The sequence below is a fragment of the Dendrobium catenatum genome, unplaced genomic scaffold (assembly GCF_001605985.2).
Source record: "Dendrobium catenatum unplaced genomic scaffold, ASM160598v2 fragScaff_scaffold_754, whole genome shotgun sequence".
Classification (NCBI taxonomy): Eukaryota; Viridiplantae; Streptophyta; class Magnoliopsida; order Asparagales; family Orchidaceae; genus Dendrobium; species Dendrobium catenatum.
This window is the reverse complement of record NW_021319216.1, coordinates 230,034-250,900: the sequence shown is the minus strand read 5'-3', so window position 1 is coordinate 250,900 and position 20,867 is coordinate 230,034. Positions and strand designations below refer to the sequence as shown.

Genomic DNA, 20,867 nt, shown 5'->3' with positions numbered 1-20,867 from the left:
GCGGGTTGGTTCGTAGAATTGATGTGTTGAACAACAACTTCCTTGTTCTCGATGTGGTGACTGACAAAGTGATACTCAATCTCAATGTGCTGGATTCGAGTGGCTGTTGTTGAGTCCCGGTTAGATATCCTTCGAATTTGTTGGCGGAAAAGAGTTTCAGCATTTGCACTCTCCAAATGGCATAGCTCTCATCGTTGAGCTAGTTGGTGACGATTTGCTTGATGTTGGACTTGAGAAATTTGAGGGGAGAAGGTATGGTGAATTCTGCCATTGATGCCGAGAGGGAGGAGACAAGTTGCAAGGCCGATTGAGTGTTGGAAGCTTCGCGTTCGAACATGATGTGCTGAAGCCGTAGGGCGTTAATGCTCTTATACCATGAACGAAACTTGCATCAAGGAGGAAATGGAAGAAATACATAGGCATTAACATTGAGCATGAAGCACAGGGATATTAGTTTTGGTTTCCTTTATTGAATTTCAATACAACTACAATGCATATCCCTGTACATATATAGTGAAACGGAGTCCAAAACATTCTTCCGTTAGACATCATTTTCTAGAGGTAATAATGCCTACTGTTGTCAGGCGGCTAAAGTAGTGGGCACATGTTGCCTTAGCTTACTAACATGTCCTCCTCAAACTAACTATCTTTGGGAAGGATAGTAAGTTTGGTACATAATTGCTGGAACCGTGTGACTGGAAGCGGTTTAGTTAAGATATTAACAGGTTGGTCCGTAGAATTGATGTGTTGAACAACAACTTCCTTGTTCTTGATGTGGTAGCTGATAAAGTGATAGTCGATCTCAATGTGCTAGATTCGAGTGACTGTTGCTGAGTCTCAGTAAGGTATCCTTCAAATCTGTTGGCTGAAAAGAGTTTCAGTGTTTGCACTCTCCAAATGGCGTAGTTCTCATTGTTGAGTTGGGTGGTGACTATTTGCTTGATGTTGGGCATGAGAAATTTGAGGGGAGAAGGTACGGTGAATTCCGCCATTGATGCCGAGAGGGAGGAGACCGGTTGCGAGGCCGACTGAATGCTACAAGCTTCGCGTTCGGACATGATGAGCTAAAGCCGTAGGGCTTTAATGCTCTGATACTATGAACGAAACTTGCATCAAGGAGGAAATGGAAGAAATACACAAGCATTAATAGTGAGCATGAAGCACATGGATACTAGTTTTTGGTTTCCTTCATTGAAGTTCAATACAACTACAATGCATATTCTTGTACAATTAAGTGAAACGGAGTCCAAAATATTCTTCTGTTAGACATCATTTTCTAGACGGAGTCCAAACGGAGTTCAAAATATTCCTCCGTTAGACATCATTTTATAATAAATCTTGCTTTGTACATTTTGGTTTATATATGATCTTCCTTCACTTTATATATTCATTTATCATGTTTGGGCTACTTGTTTGTTGTCCACGTGTTGTTCTTATAAGATATTTCTTGCCTTTTCATATGTTAGAAAGTACAAAAAATTTAAATATGATAAGCATTATTTTTTGCCTATACAGACTTATTCAAGAAACTCAAAATTAATGTTTCATTTGGAACGATTTTCTTAATGCTTTTTAAACCCGTTTTTAGTAAAAAATTAAAATATTTGTACAAAAAAGTTGTTTTAAGAAGTAGTAAAAAAGCCGTCCCAAATGAAGTCTACTACTTCATTTGGATGGCTTTTAATTGCTTCTTAAAGCAGTAAGAAAGTCGTCCCGAACGGAACTTAAGTGCAACTAACATACCTTGATTGATTAAATATCACGTTATGTTTATTGACATGTATGTAAATCTTATGCTCATTCACGTTCATTGAGAACTTTATTCATCTTATTAGACTATATTTTATTATGGTATTCCTAGGATTATTTATTCACATAGATTAATGTGTTGCGCAATAACTTTTGTATTTTATTGAGTCATACATTTTTTTATTATATTCACTTAATTTTATTTACATTTATATTTTCTCCTAAGCTTTTTCCACATTAAAAAAAAAAAAAGAACATATTAGATTGATTTTTTTATAAAAAAGCTCATGGCTTATTAGTATTCTCATCTATGAAGTGATAATACTGTAATGATCTTATAAAGGAAGTAATTCGGAATGGCCAAATATATTTATGTGCAAAACTCTGACATGTTGGTCTTTATTTCTCTCAAAATCATTGTGTGAATGGTGAAAATTAATTATTTTATTGGGATTTAGACTTCGTTTGAGGCGGCTTTTTTTATTGCTTATTAAAGTAGCTTTCTAGTACAAATATTTTAATTTTTATACTAAAAAACTGCTTTAATAAGCAGTAAGAAAGCCGTCCCAAAGGAAGCCTTAAGATAGAAAAAGCTATGTATCATAAAGCATTTTTAGAAAATAATAAAAAAGTTGTCCCAAACGAAACATTGGACTCTACCAATTTCAAAACTTGACCTGACACCACACAAAAATAAAAATAGTTTCTGATGATTAGTGTCAACCGGATCCAAAATAAGCATGATTATTTGATTTGGATACCCTAAACTTAATAAAATAATAAAAATATATAATCTAATATGAGTTATTCATTTAAAAAAGGATTCAAATGATTACATCATTATTTTTGGGTTAATTTGAACTAGATTTGACTTGATTTATTTGTCACTCAAGCTAATCTAAAGCAAACCCAAATATTATACAGCTTGATCTAAACCTAAATTTTTTGTGTCCGATTCGAGTTATGTTATGATTCGATGGATATCTAATTATGGATTGAATTGTTATTACATATAGTATCAATCTTAATTGTAATTTATTTGAACATTGCTCAAATGTTTTTCGAATTAATTCTTGTTGGGTTATTTAAAATTTAGTTCTCATGAAATATTCAAATATATTTCTAAACAAAACGAAACAACGAACATATTTCTCCAATTTTGACCATGCAAATTAAAATTTCTCTAAAAGGAAGATCTTTAGTGATCAATCGCGTGTTAAATCAGTTTCCTTTGAATATCACCTCGAAATTATTCAATTGTATCTCTAGTTGAACCATATCTTATTATAAGCTAGCTTGATATAATCTTAATTTGAAATAAATAAACTACATTATTTTTTATTCGGAATCAAATTAATCTATTCAATTTATTTTTTTACCGACAGCTCATCTTGACCTTCTGAGAGTTTTGACTATCAACTAAGTGGTCTTATGTCTGTTCCTTGCTTATGTGGCATATATATGAGTTTATTTTAATTAACCTAAATGTTCCAAAAAAATTATTTTTTACCTCCTAAACTAAATATTTAACCCAACCTGCAAAAATTAGAATTAATACACTCCCCAAACCGTAAAAACTTTGGTGTCTCTTATGAACGCTACACCCTCTCACTTATCTGATTGTGTGCTGGATCTTCGTACAACGCTAAGACGTTAAACTATATATTTCTCTACCGCCGCGAATATTCCAGGACGCAACATATATATATATATATAATTTTTTTTGCCCAAACAACTATATATATTAATTGCAGAGATGCAGTTATCATTTTAATCCCTCCGTGAATAAACTGACCAGAGCTCATAATTTTCAGCACAAATAAGATTTTTTATTTTTATTTCTGTATCTCCCTCTTCACGCGGGAATGCGCACCGTCGACGTTCTAAAATTAGTAGAAATAGAAAGGAACCTCTTTTCCTCCTTTGGCTGGCTCTTATTTGCCTGTAAGCCGCATGCATTCCTGATTCCTCAACCTCTCCTTCTTCTCCTCAACGAATCTTCCCTTTGGTTATTCAACGGCAACTGGACATTCCCCTTCGTCCTCCTTTTCCACTTATTCCCTAAGTAAACTTCAAAGTTCCAGTTTTTGTGCAGCTGTTGCTGTAATTTGTTGTGGGTTTTATCATCATTATACGAAGAGAGGAAGGAGGCCATGAATGATTTGGGTCTCAGCTCGTGGTGTGTTAAATGTTTGTTCTTTTGCCCAAAAGAATGCAAATGTGAGTGCTTTTATTTTTTTTATGTTTTGGATGAGAAGATGGGAAACGTTGTTAGGAAAGCTGCTTTTTATTATTTTGTGATATTGCTTCTTCCTATTCTTCTTGGTAGGAAACTAATAGACTTAATTCATTTTTGTTCCTTGATTTTCTCATTTATTATTTAATTCTTCTGTTAAATTTGTATTAGTTTGCAGGCTTATCTAATTTTAAATTTAAAAATTTATCAAGCAACTATTTTTGATATGAAATATACTAGCATATTCTTCCTCACATAGATGCCATGAACCCATCACAACCCTCTCCAGCCCCCCTCTCTTGCCTCCTTTTATTGAACCACCTACTTAAGTGTTAATGTGTTATCAGTTTTTTTTTTTTTGGTGTCGATAGACGATAGCTTTTCTCCTTTATTTTATGTGATTTTATTATGTTTTTGAAGAAACGCTTTCCATATTCTTGTAATTGTTGAGAGTTTACGATTTGTGAACATTTTTTTGCATAATTTTTTTTCCCTTGTAGAGAATGTTTCGTGATTACTGGTTTTTGATTGAAGAGCATAGATATCAGATTCATATCTGTTTAATCGGGTGAGGAGGGGGAGGGAGGTGGAAGGGATCAAGATGGATTCACCAGTGGGGCATCAAAGTTTTCGAAGGAAAAAGATGACCAAGCAGTTGACAGGGAAGAGAGATGACACTCCTCTTCATTTAGCTGCGAGGGCAGGGAATCTTGCTTCTATTAAGAAGATGGTTTCAGGGAAAACAGAAGAAGAGCTGGCTGATTTGTTGCCTAAGCAGAATCATCCAGGAGAGACTGCTTTGTATGTTGCTGCTGAATATGGATATGTTGATCTGGTGGCTGAAATGATCGAGCATTATGATGCCACAAGCGCATCCATAAAGGCAAAGAATGGTTATGATGCTTTGCACATTGCAGCGAGGCAGGGGGATGTAGGTATGGAATCTATCCTCAGTTTTTTCAGTTTTACTATACTGCATTTTTCTTTGTATATGGAAATTAGATTTCAAAAATCGTCTTATGGCTTTATAATTTTGAGAATTCAATTATGGAAATTCTTTATTTTTTTAGGAATATTTATTTAATTTCAAAAATCATTATTCTGTCTTGGGCTTCTTTTGGGACGGCTTTCTTATCATTTCTTAAAGCAGCTTTATAGTACACAAAATAAAATTTTTCTACTATAAAGTTGTTTTAAGAAGCAGTAAGAAAGACGTCTCAAAAGAAACCTTAGTGCCATGTACGTATTTCAATTTATCTAAGATTATGCTATAAATGAGTAACAACTCCAAGAGAAATGCTATTAAAAAAAAAAAAAACACAAACTCCTCGCATCATCTCACTTGATTAGACAGACTAATAAAATACTATCTAAGCAAAAGTGCATAATACTCTCCACATCTTGATTGAGCCAACTAAAAGTGCAAACCCCAAAATATGTATTTTGGGAAGATTATCTCTACTCTAACTCAAATAAAATTTCTTAATTGCCTTACAACAGGAATGCGTTGGTTCAAATAACCTCATAAAATAAAATTAAGACTATGTTTGCTTTGAAGGATTTGAAAGTGAGGGAGTTGGAATGGAAATGGCATTTGCTAAAACTATCTATGAAAGTTTGGTAAGTCAAAACCAAAAAATATGGTGTTTAAATGATCATATGTATGATCATGTACATTTGTTTATCGTATGTACAATCAGTTCAAATTTCCATGAACTTTGTTCTAATCATACTATGATGTATCTATCATGACTTTGCCCAGAGGCTCGAATTAACGAGGCAGGAACAGCCGGTCGGACGGTTGATTAAATTCATTTACTAAAACTATCTTCAATAAACTGAAAGAGCCAGTAAAACTTCAAAACAAAAAATAATATAAATATCTTTCTCTCATAGAATCTCGCTTGTGATATACATTATCTTTTCTTCTACTCATTTTAAGTTAGTCATACAATACTTGTGAATGTTATTGAAAATAAAAGTGAGTTAAAAAGAACTCGGTGAGTAAATCATATTTCTATACTACAACAACACAAGTCATTAAAAATAATATGCATGCTTAATTTCAAAGTATAAAATAATTCTAATTAAATATTTAAACATGTTCATCAATATTATGCATATTTCATATTTTTATCATTTATCATAAATAATACAACAGTCACAGGAGATACCGTCTAAAATAGAACCAATGAAGGTACTCCTTTTCCATTATCTTTTTGTTTTTTCTTTTCCTTTTCCTTTTACGTGTATTGGTATATTGCATCCCTATTCAGTACCATAAGAGAATGTGCTCTATTAGTCAATCATGCACATGCAAGCATATATATCTTAGTCATTTCATTCATAATCATTCACTAACCTTATGTAAAATATAGCATGCTAATTATCATCTGATTTGAAATAATCAAACAATTCATATGCAAAAGATAAATCATTTGCAATGCAATTAGAATGAGCAATAAGATAACTATTTGCAATAACAATTAAAGGCACTTAGTAAAAGCAATATAATTATCATAATATAGGAATACTCACCTTAAACTTAGGTATCATGCTGCTTTACTTTTCCTCCTTACTTTTAAGTGGATAAACTTAACACCTATAAAAAGATCCCATCGTTAAAATTTAATTTATAATTTTCTCTTTATTTCTCTAACTTGTTATTTTAATTTCAATTTAAAATCTTAAATATTATTGATTATAATTGCACTCTCTCAAATTTGCTATTTAATGCACATAAATAGCTCTTGTATTTAATTTGTTAAATTACTGATAGAATTTGGTCTCCTTACATTATCATTTATATACGGATCATGATTTAATCATTAATTTATAAATTTTCCGTATTTAATATTTTCTCATTTTAACTAATTAAATATACTCTCTTTTAAAATTAATAATTTAATTAAATGAAATCTCCACTATTCTCTCCTATGCTCTCTCTCTCTCTAATTACTTATTAAATATATCCAATTAGTGCTCGTATTTTAATCTAGTAATAAAATTTATTCTCGTTATTTAAAATTGGGTAAAATCATAATTAAATTAATTTATAAACTTTTATATTTAATAACCTCTAGCTTTAGATGACAAAAAAAATTATCTTCTAAATAAAATTTCTTTATTTGATAAAATAGACCATCATTTCTCATACAATTTGTCATAATTCATTATTCTTCTCAATACGATTTATTATTTAATAAAAATCTCTTATAATCTTATACACATATTATTATTAATTGAAACATTAGTAACTTAAATCATATGATCATTTGATGCAGGACTATAATGCTTTTAAATGAATGCGATAAGAACTTGTACTATATTGCTAAGAACAAATAACAATTAAGACTATTAGTAATCAAAACGATCAAAGAAAACATAAGAGGGGTAACTATGCTTAGGCCAAATTATATGCTAAGCACTTGAATTATCAAAATAACTTAGAATCTCAACAACATGTGAATTAAGTAGTCATTCAACAAAAATTCCTAATCTAACATTGAGATAAGCAACATAGAAAGTAAACTCAAATCCTACGTTTACTAAGCGGAGGCAAAGGGCGAAGACGAGAACTTTGTGATTAAATCACCACCTACAAGGTTAGCGGATTAGAAAGATAATTGATGAGGGAAGAAGTTTACCCTTGCTATTGTCCCGAAACAATTTGCCACTGGACGTTGGCAAGTTGCTCGTCGATGGCATCCGAGAGTGTGAAGATAATACAGTCCACGTACTCTTCAATAGAGTTATCAACTTCTGGGTTGAAATCGAAGAAGGTGGAGTGGAGGATGTTGACATTCCCTTGTTTGTCGTAAGAAAATCTGTAGTCAATCTCCGGATCGGCCATTCATCGGTGTCAAAGGGTTGATGTGCAGACGAGGATCGTAGTGATTCCCTAGGTGACTTCTCTAGGGAGAAAGAAGTTTCTTTCTAGATTTTAATTGAAGGAGGGAAGGGGGGGGCGGACACTGAAGGAGGGATGGGGAATTAACTTTGGTTTAGATTTTGTGGAGGGAAAGTATTTCAAATAAATCCTTAATTAATCCCTTTGATTGATAGTAATAAAGAAGAGAGAGAGGGAGGGGTGGTGGCAAGAGAGAGGAGGTTTGGGATTTATTTCCAAAACTAAATATGAGATTTTGGAAGTAGTAAGGAGGTGGGAGCTCTTAGGAATTTTGGCCAAAGAGGGGTATGAAGGCTTGAATTATTTCCAAAAGTGGAGATGAGCTTTAGGAAATAAATCCGAGGGATTAAATGAGGGGGGCCAGCGGCATAGGGGCTAGGGAGAGATTTAAGGAAGCTTTTAATGCTTCCTTAAGTTAGGGAATCAAGTTTGGGAAGAGATATCTCATCCCAATTTAAATTAAAATCAAATAGGAATGGATTTGGAAATTTTCCTAGAATAGGAATGGTATTTTAGGTAAATTTTCAAATTCAAATAAATTTGAATTTGCAAAGTAATTGAATTACCTAAAATATTCAAACCCAATTAGGAAAGGGGTAATTGCAAGCAATGATAGAGAAAAAGCCAAGTGGAGGGCCGACGGCTTGTGGTTTGGCCGTGGATAATGTTGGTGGAGAGGGAGGTAGGGTCGGAAGGGTTGGAGGTGGGAGCTTTAGCCGATGGTGAGGGTGGGGCTAAGATGGCCGGCGGCTTGGGTGGTGAGAGGGGTGGTTGGCTGGTGGGGTAGGGTGGGGAAAAAAGGAGAAGATGAAATAATAAAATGAATCATGAGCCCAGACTCTTCCAAGGCTGGTGAGTGATGTGATTCCCTCTCCAAGTGTTTTCTCTCCCAAGCACTCTCAAGCTCTCACAAGGAACTTAAGCAATGGAAAATTTTTATCATTCATTCGTTAAGCATGAAAAAAGAGCATATAAAGCCTCATACAACGGACTAAAAAAAAAAAAAGACGACAATACCCTTTGGGCTTACACATGACCTCCCTTAAGTAAGGGGGTAAAAGTGAAAAATAACAAAAGCAAATAATAACATAAAATAATAAAAGACACACATAATACGACTCAAAAATACATCGACTCGATCGTGGCCGTAGATCGACGGCCATGTCTTTGATAGACTTTCCAAGCTCTGATGTCCCCATCATCATTATTCTTAAAATAAGCTTGTCATACTATGCGCCCACGGGGACAACAATTTGAATTGGATGATTGAATTTATGTTGAAACCTAGAGATTGGTGCCAATGAACATGTTCTTCATTAAGGTCGACACAACCCTTGGTGCGATAGAGTGATGGAGGAGTTAAAAGGATCATCATTTTGCTCAACCCCTCGTTGTGTCAAAATAATCAGAGAACGAGTTTTGACTTGCATGATCAAATGGTTGGAATTAATTAATGTGTTATTTCTTAGGGTAATATCAAAGGTAAATAACATTTCTTTTCTTTCCTGATTGATTTGTCCAAGCCAAACAAAGCTTATATCTAAGAGTATGTCAACTATGTTTTCATGTGATAGGATGTCATTATGTTACTTTGATGATAATAGGTTATACTGCAAGTTTTAGCAAAATAATCAAGCAACTTTGACAATCAACAGCAATAACTGAAATATTTCTCTCTGCTAAAAAGAATTTATTTTGTTTAAATCAGAATGCAATATTATTTAGTTTCAATCAAGTAAGTGGTAATTTTAACTAGATGTTGTGAAGGAGCTCCTCAATGCCATTCCAGAACTCTGCATGACTGTTGATTTATCAAACACAACGGCATTGCACACAGCCGCAGCTCAAGGACACATTGAGGTGGTAAATCTTCTCCTGGAAGTTGATAGCAGTTTGGCGCTGATTGCGAAGAGTAACGGCAAAACAGCTCTGCATTCGGCCGCAAGGGGTGGACAATTGGAAGTGGTGCAAGCTATCCTAAGCAAGGAGCCTGGAATATCTGTCAGGAATGATATGAAAGGGCAGAATGCACTTCATATGGCTGTGAAGGGAACAAGTCTGGAGATTGTTGAGGAGCTTCTCGAGTGTGAGCCAGCTCTGATCAACCTTGTGGATGCAAAGGGAAATACTGCACTTCATATAGCATCTCGGAAGGGTCGTTCTCAGGTTTATTTCTACTTTTATCATTTGATTTATTTTGTATCTTGTTGTCCTTGATTTCCTTGACTAATATTTCACATTTTGCACTGAAATCATTATTTAATATATGTTGGCTTACAACATGAACTGAACTAACTGTTAACACTAAGGCTTCATTTGGGATGGATTTCTTACTGCTTCTTAAAGCAGTTTTTAGTATAAAATTTTTATTTGTTATACTAGAAAGCTGCTTTAAGAAGCAGAAAGAAAGTCGTCCCAAACAAAGCCTAAGGCATCTGGAACTGCTCATTATCTAAAATGGCAATCTGGCATATACAAGCATTCTTATTTACATGGGATGGATATATGTTCATAACTAGATTCCCAATCTTTTACATTTTTGTTGACTCCCAAGATAAATAATTTACACAATGGAAAATCTTCTAGATGTGGATTTAAAGAACGTATTTAGTAGTGACAAATCATTTAGTCAAACTAGTTTAACAGATTATAATATTAAATTTATTGTGAAATTTCCCATAGAAGTATGCTTTTTCAATCTGAAATATAGTGTTCATGCATAAGCAATCTTTACTGAACATCTGTAATTTAGCGTTCAAGCCCAACAATCTCCCTTATTACTTGAATCATATCTTTCTCAATACAGTTTTTTCCTTTTGCCCTTGTAGCAAGAACCTGACCATATTATTCTGACAAAGCTCTATTAGTTCAACCTCTTTTTTTCTTAGCTCAAAAGCTCAAATTTTTTGGGTGAGGGCCAACCATTTGACGTCCTAGCTATTCAATATAAGCCTGCACTAATACTTGTAAACGCCTTAACAAAACCTTAACAAGCCCTTTGTGCAGGTTGTGAAGAGACTACTAGAAAGTCCTGGTATTGATACCAAAGTCATCAACAAGTCAGGAGAAAGCCCACTTGACACTGCTGAGAAGTTGGGAAACTTTGATGTTTCTGCTATACTACTCGAGCATGGAGTCCAGAGTGCAATGGCGATCAGACCTTCAAACCCTGTTCGAGAATTGAAGCAAACAGTAAGCGATATAAGGCATGAAGTTCATTCCCAGTTGGAACACACTCGACAAACCAGAAAGCGCGTTAAAGGTATTGCAAAAAGGCTCAACAAGCTTCATACTGTAGGACTCAACAATGCAATAAACTCTAACACAGTTGTTGCTGTCCTCATAGCCACAGTTGCCTTTGCAGCCATTTTTACTGTCCCTGGTCAATATGTTGGTTCAGAGAACGTTGCTCCTGGCCTAACCATTGGTGAAGCCAACATTGCCCGACAAACAGCCTTCATGATATTCTTTGTTTTTGACTCTTTGGCACTCTTCATATCACTTGCTGTTGTGGTGGTACAGACTTCTGTAGTTATAATCGAAAGCAAGGCAAAGAAACAAATGACTGCAGTCATTAACAAGTTGATGTGGTTGGCTTGTGTTCTTATAAGTATATCATACCTTGCGCTTTGTTTTGTTGTGGTGGGGAAGCATGACAGGTGGATGGCTCTATGTGTTACCATTATAGGTACTGTAATATTAGCTGCAACATTGGGTACCATGTCTTATTGGGTCATCACACATCGAATCGAAAGAAGGAAAATGAGGAGCGTCAAACGCTCTTCGCTTAGTAGATCGAGATCATGGTCAGCTGTTTCTGGGGTTTCAGATGTTGATGAGTTCAAGATGATGTATGCAATTTAGGCTTCGTTTGGGATGTCTTTCTTTCTGCTTTTTAAAACAACTTTTTAATAAAAAAAAATTAATTTTGTATTAGATAGCTGCTTTAAGAAGCAGAAAGAAAGCTATCACAAATGAAGCCTTAAGAACATTTCAAGAGTCAGGTGTGTCATTCTTGTATCTCCAACATGCTATCTTTCATCTAGCTTCATTTTGAAAAATGCTAGCTGTTATTCATTGAGAATGTTGGCTCCAGAAGTTCACATGAGATGTAGTCGCATATGACATGAGATGAGCTAACTTGTGATTTCCTCTGCAACTTTCTGTTGAACAATGTAGATACAAATGTTTCATAGGGTAAAGTGAACGGTCTTTATACCAGACTTGCACTAAAAAGAAGAGGAAACTTTTTCTTCAGTTTCCATTTATGTTTAGCTGTTTATTTTTTTTTTATTTTTGGGACATTTAGGACAAGGCAGACTCACACACACATCGCATACACAAAATTTGAACTCAAGACCTCTTAGTTGGTAGCCTAAGCTCCCAACCAACAAATCAAGATGAGTTGTATATGTTTAACTGTTTAAGTTTCTCCATTTTATCCCTCCTAAAACGCTTCAATGCTACAGCTTTAATCGATTGTTTTTTAATAATCTAAAATTCAATCGTTTTATTGATGGTATGTCAGTCTTTAATTGTTTAATTGACTAAAATATTATAGTTCAATACTCTTCATTCATTCCTTTGATATTTTGTGAAACAAATATATATTTTTATTTTTATTTATGATTTGTTTGAGATGGTTGCAATTTTTTAAAGGTTGTTATAAATCTTATGTGGGGAAAGTTTTTTTTTTTTGAAATTCTTATAAGCAGTGAAAAACCACTAGCCGAATAGAAATTGTTGTTATAGTCCATAAAGTAAAATAATAAAAAAGTTATCCAAAGCAGAATCTTAAATTCTCATATGAAGATTTTCTTACACCAGGGGATTATTTAGCCACAAAGCTACAAAAGTGAGCTTTGATGATTCTTTTTTGTTGCAATGTGTTAGAATGATCATGCGCATTAAAGCTCAAGCTTAAATGATGAAATCATAGGTGGCTCTTGCCCCCTTAAATTTAAGATAACTCTTATTATTATATATAACTTGAAAACTTTCTTCATAAAATATGTTATAAGTATGTGTAATATAAAAACTTTTTCCCCTCTTACCTCCTTCAAGATGGCGTCTTCTCAATCATATTAGGACATAGATTTACCTCTAATTTGTACAATTTTCATGCTCTTCATATTTTAAGAACAAATTTAAAGATGGTATGGGCAGCATCATCATCTGAAGATAGTTTGCTGAAATGGGAAGTCTGTTGATTCATTCACGACTATGGGGGCTGATAAAATAAATTGTTTTAATTCTTACTTGAGAAATATTTCTAACAGTAGTCTCACATTATTAATTTCATTTTATGATTATAAAGAATTTGATGTTGGCCTATTATTTCTTTTAAGTTGTATTCCTCTTATTTATAACACCAATCATAAATGAAATCATAGTTCAATTCAGTATATACTAAGATGCAAATTGGGTTTGTTTATTCAAAAAGAGAAAAATGTCAATCAAAACCAAGAGTTTCAATTGTTCATTAGTAGACATGTTCCCATTGGTGCCCCTTCCTCCAATGTTACTCTAATTCCTATTCTAAAGATCCATGAATTCCCCTTTTTGGATATATCTATATTCTAAGAAATTCATATGCTCCATGGATGGAGCAAAAAGTGGACTATTGGTCAGAGGAAGCCATCCTACTCTATTGAATGACATAATTGGGAGAAACTCATCGGCTAGAAATGCTTTATTTCATTTCATTCCCGCTTACTTCCATTCAAACTCAACCTAACTTAATCGAAATCGTAATACTATTACCAAAATACACAGATTTTACTCATCCATGTGAGAGTGGAGAAGATGAGACATAATAATGTTTAATGTCTTTTATCTGTTTATTATGTTTGTTAATGCAAGTCACTGGAGAGAAAACAAGTCTTAATTCTTTTTGTTGAATATGAATCGATCCCAATGAGTAGAGAGAAGAGTATGATTTTGAGATTATCTTTTATGTGATTTGGTTTATAAGTAACATTGTTAACCTCTTAGATAGAGAAGAGTGAGTCATATTGAACTAAGAGAGTTTATAGAACATAGAATCTAATAAAGATCTAAAAGTCATTTTAGTTAGAAGTATGACTAAAATTACATGATTGTTTCATGCTCACGCTCCACTAGTGACCCCCATATTTATAGGTGAGTATTAAAGTCATTTGTATAAAATAGGCTACATGATAAAACTATAAAAAAGGTGCATGCATAGTCTTAGTGTACTAGTCGCATATTGGATGAATCTTATTGGTAGTTGTCCACAAGGAGAAAACTTCATGTAACGCCTCGAAAACAAAATTTGAAAAAATTGCATCCTTTTATCTTCTAAACATTTACTAGAGTATACTAATTTCATTACACTAATATAGATAGTGATAAATATGTGTACATTAATATACATGCATCCAATATTTATACATTGATCCAAGCCCAACATAACATATACAATAGCCATGATATTCAATCAATAATAGCCCATCACTACAAACACATCATGACTAAATAAAGAAAGAAAGCAATAGATGCAGAAATAAAACCTAAGTTTGCCACCCATATCAACCTCACTTCACGAGTTTCTAATCCTTACATGACAATATGTAAAAATCACATAATGAGCAAAGAAGCCCAGTTAGGTGCCAAAATCTTCAACTAAAATCAATACACAAAATATAAATAATATGCATGTAAGAATTATCTGTCATCGATCTTATCTAACATTTATCTTATCTGTCATCTATCATCTATCATCAATCTTATCGGTCATCAATTTCCACTCATGAGTCTTCTCATTCATATTAATATCAATCTCATCCATCTTATATAACAGATTAATTCTTTCATTCTTCTTATTCTTGCATACATTTCATATAATGCATATTAAAATAATAGGCATTTTGTTCACATCATATGCAATTATTATAATATGTTGATTTATCCAACAAACTTATCAATATGATATGCATTATGCCAAAATGCTTGTTTTGTCAAATGAATAGTAACTATATACATGTCATGTATCTCATATCCATATTAAATACATTAGCATGTGATCATTTTGCATTCAATATAGGATGAAGAATCTAACAAAGACCTAAGAGACATTTTAGTTAGAGGTTTGGCTAAAATTACATGATTGTTTCATGCCCACGCTCTATTAGTAACCCCCATATTTATAAGTGAGTATTATATTCAATTGTATAAAATAGGTTACATCTATAAATTATTCAAATATTTAATTAATTAGTTTAATAAATTTATAGGTGAGTATTATACAACTATAAAAAATCACATAATAATCATTCATTATTATATTAATTAAAATTAATTCAAATAATTTTAATATTTATTATTTTTTTTTTAATATTTATTATAACCCCTACTTAATTCCGATAAAATCATTGAAGCACCCCGTTCTTCCTTCCTTCTGTCGGATTTTTTGAAAACCTTGAAGACAGCTATCGGCCAACCTCATTCTTCTTCCCCTTTGGTCCTCCTAACGCATTCGGGGAACACAGCAGGTTCATCGATCTGAAGCATCTCCGCTATGGATGCCGAACTATTGGAACTCCAGCGACAGTTTGAGTCCGCACAACAGGCAAAATCAAGCAACCGCCTCTCGGAACGAAACATCGTTGAGTTGATTCTCAAGCTACAGGAGCTCCGTTTCATTGATTTCGACCTACTCCACACTGTCTCTGGCAAAGAGTATATAACCACTGTAACCTCCGCCTCTCCACAGGGTTCCAATTTTTCCATTTCATTTCTTGATAAATGACCTATTTCGGCTTTCGTTTCCAGGAACAAGTACAGTTCGAGATGGTGGCGGAGATCAGGAAGTCGGGCCGCGTCTCCCTCATTGATCTCTCGGACGTCCTTGGGGTTGACCTATATCACATCGAGAAGCAGGGTCAGCAGATTGTGGCTAGTGATCCCGGGCTTATGCTGCTAAACGGGGAAATAATCTCGGAGTCGTATTGGGATGGAGTCGCTGAAGAGATAAACGAAAAACTGCAGGAGTGTAGTCAGATATTCCTTGCTGAGATTGCCGCACAATTGCATGTTGGCTCCGAGATTGTGATGTCCGTTTTGGAGCCCCGCCTTGGAACTATAGTACGTTCAACGCATTGGTTCGATATTATGTTACTAATTTTATTTCTTACACACTTTTCTATGTTTAAATAGGCAAGAGGTCCATAATCAACATGCTAGTGAATTTTCCGTATTAACGCGTTTGGTTTGACAAATGATTTGCAATTATCCTGTTGCTTTATTTGAAGTCCTAAGAATAGGGCATTGTCTAAAAATGACGGCTTTGTAGTAGAGCGAACTTTGGTTTTGCTAAAGGGAATATTTTGTGCCATAGTGAGTGGATCTACTATTAGTTGTTAAGTCAAAAAGGTAGTTCTGATACTAATTTAAGTTTATGACATAATTTTGGGGGTTGGTGCTTTTTCAAAAATTATTTAGATTTGCAATAATTTGAATTTGTGCAGAATCAAAAACTTATTTTGCATGAAGATAAGTATTTGTAAATTTAAAATAACTACAAAAGTAAAAGCTAGCAAGAGACAACATGCAAATTTTTACGTGGTTTGGCCCTAACCTAGGTCTAATATGATTGTTTATAATATTTTCTAATTTATTTTGGGCTTATAAATTTTGTCAGTTAAAGTTTAAGCTTGAGCCATATTTTGCAATTACAAGCCTAATAAATCTACAAACTCTCTAATACTATGAATTTTTTCTTGAGCGCCTTTTGAGTCTCTTGGATATTGTTCCAAATATCTTGATCATCTGATTTTTTAATCGTTGTTGCTTTGAGGTTAAAAATTTGTGTAATTACTTCATGTAAGTATTTAAAATTTTAAACATGTAATTGTTACTTTCAAAATAAGTTCATACATATAATGGGCTCATAGGTTCAACAAATCTTATATAGATATAATTGTAAAGAATCAAGATAGTCATCTAATTACCTTTGTATAACATAACATTCCTTAAACTATGTTAAAAAAGGATAACCAGTCCCCCTGATTATGTATACACACCTTTTCTCATAATCAAATTAAGATTTGTGGGTTTTTTGTGTTGATTATATTTCCTTTTATATCTAAAATACATGGATTTGCATTGGTATTCTCTTTTTGACCATGCATGAATATTGTCGCATTGTTGAACATTTTGTAGGGCCTTAGGGTATTTTGATTTCAGTCTATCTTGTTGGAAGCTTTGAATTTAACATGGAAAAAATTGTGCCAGGTTATCTTGATACATATTATATTTGGATGAGCTTGAAAATTATTAAATTTGATTTGAGATTTGTGAAATACAAACCCTTCATATATATATATATATATATATATATATATCTCATAGTATATCTCAGCATAAAAGATGATACTAGGGATCTTTATTTGTTTATAAATTCTCCAAGCGAATGGGTAATACCAGGAATAGCCATTTATGATAGTATGCAATTTGTGTCACCGGATGTACATACAAAGTATGGGATTAGCCGCTTCAATGGGATCTTTCATTCTGGTCGGAGGAGTGTCACCGGATGTACATACAAAGTATGGGATTAGCCGCTCAATGGGATCTTCATTCTAGTCGGAGGAGAAATTACCAAACGGCTAGCATTCCCTCATGCTTGGAATTTGTAAAATTGTCATGCACATGTGTTAGGTTTTGTTTCTTTACTAGACAATATAACAAATTGGTATATGACCTCTTCTAATTTAGATTAGCTTCTGCATATGAGCAGTCTTTTTAAAACAAGCATATCCTTTCTAATGGCGGATCTAGATTTTGTTTTTGTAGGTGCACAATTTCAATTTTAAAAATACGCTCAATTTTTTTCATTAGGACTTATAACTGACATTGTTGCTTTTAAAATTTTATTTGTTGGAGTTGTTATTATGAGAAGATAAATTATACAATAGAGTAAAGTTTACAATTGAATATCATCTTTGCATTATATCCTATCAGTTAGATGATAATTAATTAATTTTTCTTAATCTAAGGAAAGTAGGGATACCATCTAAATTGGTTTAAAAAAATGTTTTTTTTAGAGAGAGAGAGAGATAGAGAGAGAGAGAGAGAGAGCTATGTTGCACCGATATGGATACAATGACACAGATACGACACGACACGGATACATGATATGTCAATTCTTAAAAATATAGGATACGGGTACGGCGCAGACATGACATTATAATTTATAAATCATACATAAAAATTAAGAAATCAATCAAAGCATAATATTTGAAATTACAAAAAAAAGCAACATCATTTGTAGCCTTGTAGCTTATAATATCAAAATTAAATTAAGCATTAAATGTCTAGTACAACAACAAAAGCATAAACATAAATTGTCTAGCACATGAAATTTCAACTATTCAATAGAAGGAATAATATGATTAGCTTCTTCAGTGGTTGTCTTTGAATTTCTATATCATCTTTAATAAATATCATAGCTTCTAATTCAAACTCATCAGATGAAAGATTAATAATTTCTAATGTTCCCATATCATCAAGAGTCTCAAATCCATCTCGGAAATGAGAGAACCTCGCTCGCAGCCGCGGAAGTAAATACGACGTGTCTTTTTTTTTTTTTTTTTTTTTCAGATTTCTTTTTATATTTGAATGGACACGCGTATCTGATATGCGTGCCCTTTTGAAATTAAATAATATTTTAATTAGATACAGCTTTGCCGTATTCGACATGTATCGGAGGTGTATTCATGTATCAGTGTATCAAATACAACACGATTTCATAAATAGGTGTATCGGTGCAGCATAGACAAAGAGAGATGGGAGAGGGGTAAGAGAGCCATAGATTACTAGTGAGAGCGAGCGAAATGAAGGAGAGCGCCGCCGACAAGGATATTTGAGATGTGATTTGGTGAGGAGCTGCTGCGATTTAGGTTAGATTAATGTTTTATTTGGTTTTTACTTCCATAATAAGCTGCTTTAACTAAGAATTTTTTTTTAATGAGCTAGTAGGGTCCCCACTGTAGCTCCGCCAGTGACCCTTTCTATCCAGTAAACAGGAAACGGCAAAAGAAAAGTTGGCACCTGTTCATATGCCTTATATTCATTTATTAGTTATTTACATCTTGTTTTCTGTCATTTATTCCTTTTCCTTTGGAATTTATTTCTCAAAACAAAAGTTGAATTAAATAGATATGAAAATGCAGCTTTCTAATAATCACAACGGAAAATCTTTTCTCTGATTCTTGAGGACATGTTATAATATAGTTTATTAGTCCATGTTTCTTGGATTCTTTTTTCTTATTTAATTTATAACATTTTGCCTTTGTTATTTCTTAGTTGCTTCTCTGAATTCTGAGGTCTGTTTAAACAGATAAAGGGGAGATTGGAAGGTGGGCAGTTGTTCACTCCTGCATATGTTTCACGAATTACGGCAATGGTTCGTGGTGCTGTTAGGGGGATTACTGTTCCGACAAACTTGCCAACTGTTTGGAACTCTTTGCAGCATTTACCGCATGACATTAATGATGGCATTGGTGTCTCAATTGAAAATACTCTTTTTCACTCTATATTTAATGCTCTAGTAAAGGAGAAGGAAATTCTAGGCTCTCTTCGAGCAGGAGTCCAATGGACACCAACTGTGAGATTGTCTCTCCCACCCGCAAAGTGATTGTATCAATTTTTTTGTTACCGTCAATTTCTAAGTGTTTTTTAATCTCATTTCTCATTTTCCATCCTCTACTCTTTCTGAACTGATTGAATCAAATTTTTTTTGGTTGTTCATTTCTAGGTTTTTGCACATGCTCAAAGGGAGAGCGTGGACTCATTTTTTTCACAGGTTTGAGGCATCAGTTCGGTTATTTAATTTTAGTTTAAAGGAAATGTTGGCGATTTTGGAAAAAATTAATTCCATGCTTAAATAGAAATTTTAACTCCTTGAGATTATAGTTAGAAGAAAGATTATCTGTGGATTGGCCTTTTAATTTCATTTTTTTGGCACTACGTTAGATTTTTTTCTGCTTCAGCTGAAATTTCTATATATTTTTGATGCAACAAGAAAATATTGCAAAGACACAAATCTTTCTTTCTTACAACATAGATAAATATAAACACTAAAATTGCAAATTAAGAGACAACTTCAACTACAAATGACAAACATAAACCATAAAATTTATATATATTTTAGAGAAGAATGACACATGTAGAGTGGAAATCGTGGATAGAGAAGAAGGGAATAGAAGATCAAGACGAATTTTAAGAGGAGAACGGGAAAGAAGACCATAGCTCGCAAGCTATGTAAACCCGTAGGTTTTTACATTCCATAAATTTTTATTTCTAAAACCCTCCTAAAATAGCCACGAAACAACCCTTATATAGGGGAAGAAAAGGTTAAAAAATACAATTAATATATGTATTTAATGTACCTCAAAATCAACCAATAGAATATCCTTGAAAACCGCAGCAAGCAGGGACCGAAGGGGCAGCTGCCCGGGAAAGAAACCGAAGCATCAAAATAGCCCCAAAAGTGGGGGAAAACCGAACCATTAAATGGCTCATAAAGGGGAAACTGAAAAGGCATCTTTTGGGAATTAGAATCGGCATGGGGAACACCAAAAGGCTTCTTTTGCCAACATCAATTCTCCTCCGGTTGAGAAATCTCATCTCCTAATAAGAATGCCTTGGTACACGTTGGAAAATATTAGGATGACGACGTTGCAAACTTAGGTTGAATGACAGTGCTTCTTTGATGTTCCAAATGCATTATTTCTGATGACAGATCTTTCTTTTAAAGTGAACTTTGGCTTGTTGACTGGTTTGACTTTTTTCTCTTTTTTTTTTTTTAAAGAAAGGAAGACTCACAACCTAAAGCTCTGATACCAAATTAATGCAACAAGAAAATATTGCAAAGACAAATTTTCTTTTCTTACAACATAGATAAATATAAACACTAAAATTATAAATTAAGATACACAACTTCAACTA

General features: G+C 33.5%; 2 protein-coding genes across 5 annotated transcripts in view; both read left to right on the top strand.

Annotated features, from left to right (window-relative positions):
• Positions 1–3,560: 3,560 nt before the first annotated feature.
• Positions 3,561–12,116, top strand: LOC110105941 (ankyrin repeat-containing protein At5g02620). 2 transcript variants are annotated; one of them, XM_020835635.2, is made up of 5 exons: positions 3,561–3,969; positions 4,486–4,920; positions 9,652–10,061; positions 10,902–11,157; positions 11,242–12,116. In XM_020835635.2, exons 2-5 carry the CDS (start codon positions 4,587–4,589, stop codon positions 11,757–11,759), a joined length of 1,518 nt encoding a protein of 505 aa, XP_020691294.1. In that variant the 5' UTR covers positions 3,561–3,969; positions 4,486–4,586; the 3' UTR covers positions 11,760–12,116. The 2 variants fall into 2 exon arrangements, with proteins under 2 accessions (XP_020691294.1, XP_020691293.1); XM_020835634.2 differs by having other exon boundaries at positions 10,902–12,116.
• Positions 12,117–15,324: 3,208 nt separating this feature from the next.
• The window catches only part of LOC110105950 (E3 UFM1-protein ligase 1 homolog), a 55,556-nt gene continuing 50,013 nt past the window's right edge, over positions 15,325–20,867 (top strand). The window contains exons 1-4 of one of the 3 annotated variants that reach the window (XM_020835651.2): positions 15,325–15,609; positions 15,690–16,001; positions 19,258–19,524; positions 19,675–19,722. In XM_020835651.2, the coding sequence (XP_020691310.1) occupies positions 15,436–15,609; positions 15,690–16,001; positions 19,258–19,524; positions 19,675–19,722 (801 nt within the window). In that variant the 5' untranslated portion in view covers positions 15,325–15,435. The remainder of the gene's footprint in view (positions 15,610–15,689; positions 16,002–19,257; positions 19,525–19,674; positions 19,723–20,867) is intronic. The other 2 variants (XM_020835650.2, XM_028696505.1) reach the window with 2 other exon arrangements.